Source organism: Camelina sativa, chromosome 11 (assembly GCF_000633955.1).
Source record: "Camelina sativa cultivar DH55 chromosome 11, Cs, whole genome shotgun sequence".
Taxonomy (NCBI): domain Eukaryota; kingdom Viridiplantae; phylum Streptophyta; class Magnoliopsida; order Brassicales; family Brassicaceae; genus Camelina; species Camelina sativa.
This window is the reverse complement of record NC_025695.1, coordinates 47,304,599-47,308,675: the sequence shown is the minus strand read 5'-3', so window position 1 is coordinate 47,308,675 and position 4,077 is coordinate 47,304,599. Positions and strand designations below refer to the sequence as shown.

Here is a 4,077-nt window from a genome sequence, read left to right as displayed (position 1 = left end):
GATGATGCCATTACCGCTACAAGAACCTGTAGACTCCACACGACCTTTCTTCTGAATCTGATTCAGGGCCATCAGATCCTCCTCTGCTTCCCATTGTTGGTAGTAAGATTCCATCGCATCTTTCTTACGCTTATTGTTAGGTGCTTCCATTCCAAGGACTTGTTGAGGCATTGTAGACGTTCCTTCCTCCATTAAGAGGTCCTTCCCTTTTGCAAACTTTGCCAACAGGTAACGGAGTCGTTCTGCAGTCAGTTCAGTGTCTTCAAATGCACTCGGGGCAGAGATCTCCTCTGATTCACTGATAATGAATTCTCTGGACTTTGATACGCGTTCCAAGCCTGGAATTTGTCCATCCGGGGCAATGGTCTGCAAAGTGTTAGTATCAGATTCATAGTTTACCTGATTCTGTGGATGATCCGGATCATAAGCATCATGGTCGTCATCACCATCATTGTCATCTTCAGGACCATCATTGTCATCATTTGGAGGGTAGCCGTCTTCAGGACCATCAAAAGATAGAGGACAGTCCTTTGCATCATGAGACAGTGATCCACACTTTGCACAGAAGTTCCTCAAACGCTCATATCGAAACTTCAGAATCGTATTTTCACCACCCCCATATTGAAAGTTTCTCTGGAATCTTAAAGGGGTGTTAATGTGCCAATTGATGCAAATGCGAACAAACTCCACCAAATTTGCATTCTCGTCAAAATCAACAGAGGCAACATTCCCCAATTTCTCTCCAATGTAGTTCACCATTGTCGTAGTGAGAAACTGGACCGGGATTCCATGAACCTGAATCCAGAATGGTATGATCTTCATCGCCTCATCGGTGATGTTGGGATACCAGCGGTGCACTGTGAGCATCCAGTCATTAAACGCCCATGGTCCTCGACGAAGAACAAGGTTAAGTGTTTCTTCAGATTGGAAGATGAACAGAATCCTTCCATTACCAAGAACTCTACCACGGCATGAATCTGCAAAACCCCAGATTTTGGACATCTGTGCCATGATAGCCCGGGCATTCTGCTTCTGAGGATTCACCACAGAAACGATCAGAGAAAAGCGATTGATATTCGCCGAGTAACCACAAAGTTCTGGTGGTAGTGGAACCGGTGCATCATCAATTCCTAGATTCAGATTCTGGAGATTTTTCCGAATGTTAGAACTCATTGTTGATGGTGTTGTAGTACAAAGAAACAGTACTGTTTGCAGTGTTGAAGAATTGCAAACAAACCGAGTAGTATATATATACAGAAGCCATGGCAGTTTCTTGAAACGGTTATCCAACACAAATGTCAGAAAAGTATAACTGTTAACAGATACCTGTAACATAACGAAACCGCCAAAATCATATCGGAAAATAAAACAATTTACCGAAAAGAAACTCCAAATTGGAGAAGGAGGAGGACGAATTGAGAATTGTTTTTTGCCCAAAAAATTGCCCTCAAAGCAGAGAGACGCCATAAAAAAGTGGATGTTTACGTCATACGAAAATACACAGATTTAGCTTAAATTTTATGATAAAAATCACTTGACTAAAACTCATGATCGACTATAGGAAGATAAAATGTCGGTGAGACTCATATAATTGTATAAGTTGATAAAATATAGAATTTATTAAAAAGTGTGGATGATATATATAGTGATGCAAGTACTTCCCATGTGCATTGATTGTCATCAATACAAGATTTTTTAAACCAGCCAAAAAATTCAAAACAAGTCTGATTGTTGGATATACAATTAATTCTTTTAAATGGTTATAAATATTTTTATGAAATTATTATATGAGCGTAATTTATTGAAAGATTGGACTCGAAGTCGAAGCACATGGTTCGGTGGTCCCAAAATCAAACCTCTATGGGCCATTGTCGGCTCAGTTCTCCTATTCCATTGTTTTTGGTGGGTCTTCTTTTTTCTTTTATATACTTTTCCTGCAAAGTGCAAACAACAAAATATTTTTGAGACACAAAAATAAATCACTGAAAGAAGAAAAAAAAGCTAACATTCTAAAGGTAAAATTATCAAAATTTTCATCTTATTGTTACAATAAGATACTTGTATTCTGTGGTAGCCACGCCCGGTCAAGAGGATAAGCGGCCTTAGCCAAAAATATTGCCATCAAACTATATCTGTGTTTTTCTAAAAATTTATCTTAAGTAATAGAAGTTCACACATTTTTAAAGCTAGTGTTATTATGGGTTATATGAACCTATGATCAGCTAATCTTTTAACTTTAAGAAAAAGAATACAGTATGAGCTAACTGTTAGGCTATTAATTATAGTTCAACGGTAAAGTTATAATAAATGTACAAAACTAAACCGTATTACTAAAAGTACACTAACACACTGTTGACTTTTGCTTCACCCTACATAAGTGTTCACCAACATTTAACTTTAAGTTCGTTGAGATTTAATAACGATCGAGTTCTGTTTCTTTCTCCAAGCTACGTGACAATTGCGCTAACTGTTAACCTGGATGTTAATTGTTACAAAGTGGTGTGTTAGTGTACATTTTGAGTAGGTAATGAGCCCTATTTCTTCTTCTCTAAATGACTTAGGTTGATTCCATTCTCACACGCTAAACAAAATAAGAAGAGGAAAAAGCTAAAAAAGCAAGGGTGGGTCCAATTTAATATCAAGTTGCATGCGCAATAAATCACCCGAAGTGTTTCATATGCTATATAGCCTCTAGCTTTGCTTTGTCTTTCTTCCTTCACTCATATGTTTCGTCCCAACTCTTATTCCTGTACCTTAAAAAAAAAATTATCATCAACAAATATCCAATAAACGCAATGCTACATTCTTCTTCATATCTATCCTTCACACTTCTTGTCTTTTTCTTCTGCTGCATTATATTCTCCACGCTCGCTTCGTCTTTGCCCGTTTCCGACCCTGAGCTCGTTGTCGAGGAANTGATATATATAGTGATGCAAGTACTTCCCATGTGCATTGATTGTCATCAATACAAGATTTTTTAAACCAGCCAAAAAATTCAAAACAAGTCTGATTGTTGGATATACAATTAATTCTTTTAAATGGTTATAAATATTTTTATGAAATTATTATATGAGCGTAATTTANTTGTGACAAAAGCATAACACGTACGTACGTTGGTATTTACTCCAATGTTTCGCTTGAAATATTGTTTCCATGCTCTTTCTGTTGAAGCCTAATTACGATCTTCATCACAAGCTGATTTGTTGTTACTCTATTGTAGCATGTGACGACTAATTATGAGTGCACCTAATTACGTACGTCCAGAAGAATTAATGCTAATAAATTATCTGTTGGTTAATTAAGGAAAATAAATGAGTTGATGTCAAGAAGGAAGCTAGGGTTCTTCTCTTGCGGGACAGGTAATCCAATCGATGATTGTTGGCGATGCGACAAGGACTGGGAGAAAAACCGAAAACGGTTGGCCGATTGCGGAATCGGTTTTGGTAAAAACGCAATTGGTGGTCGTGATGGTGAAATCTACGTGGTGACTGATCCAGGAAACGACGATCCAGTAAACCCTAAACCCGGAACACTAAGATACGCAGTCATTCGAGATGAACCGCTATGGATCATTTTTAACCGAGACATGACGATCCAACTAAAAGAAGAACTCATAATGAATTCTTTCAAAACCTTAGACGGACGAGGAGCCTCCGTACACATCTCTGGTGGGCCGTGTATAACCATACAATATGTGACCAACATCATCATCCATGGCTTACACATACATGATTGCAAGCAAGGTGGGAATACTTACGTACGAGACTCGCCAGAGCATTACGGGTGGAGAACGATATCCGACGGTGACGGTGTGTCCATCTTCGGAGGAAGCCACGTGTGGGTTGATCATTGCTCGCTCTCGAATTGCAACGATGGGTTAATTGATGCGATTCGTGGATCAACGGCTATAACGATCTCTAACAATTATTTGACGCATCACAACAAGGTTATGTTATTGGGACATAGCGATACGTATGAACAAGACAAGAATATGCAAGTCACTATCGCTTTTAACCATTTCGGAGAAGGCCTCGTCCAAAGAATGCCAAGGTATTTTATCGAAAATAGAATTTTTAT

At 38.4% G+C, this 4,077-nt stretch overlaps 1 protein-coding gene across 1 annotated transcript in view; it reads left to right on the top strand.

Moving 5' to 3' along the window:
- Positions 3,100–4,077, top strand: part of LOC104726926 (probable pectate lyase 22) — a 10,737-nt gene continuing 9,759 nt past the window's right edge. The window contains exon 1 of the mRNA XM_010445899.2: positions 3,100–4,050. Within this exon, the coding sequence (XP_010444201.1) occupies positions 3,320–4,050 (731 nt within the window). The 5' untranslated portion in view covers positions 3,100–3,319. The remainder of the gene's footprint in view (positions 4,051–4,077) is intronic.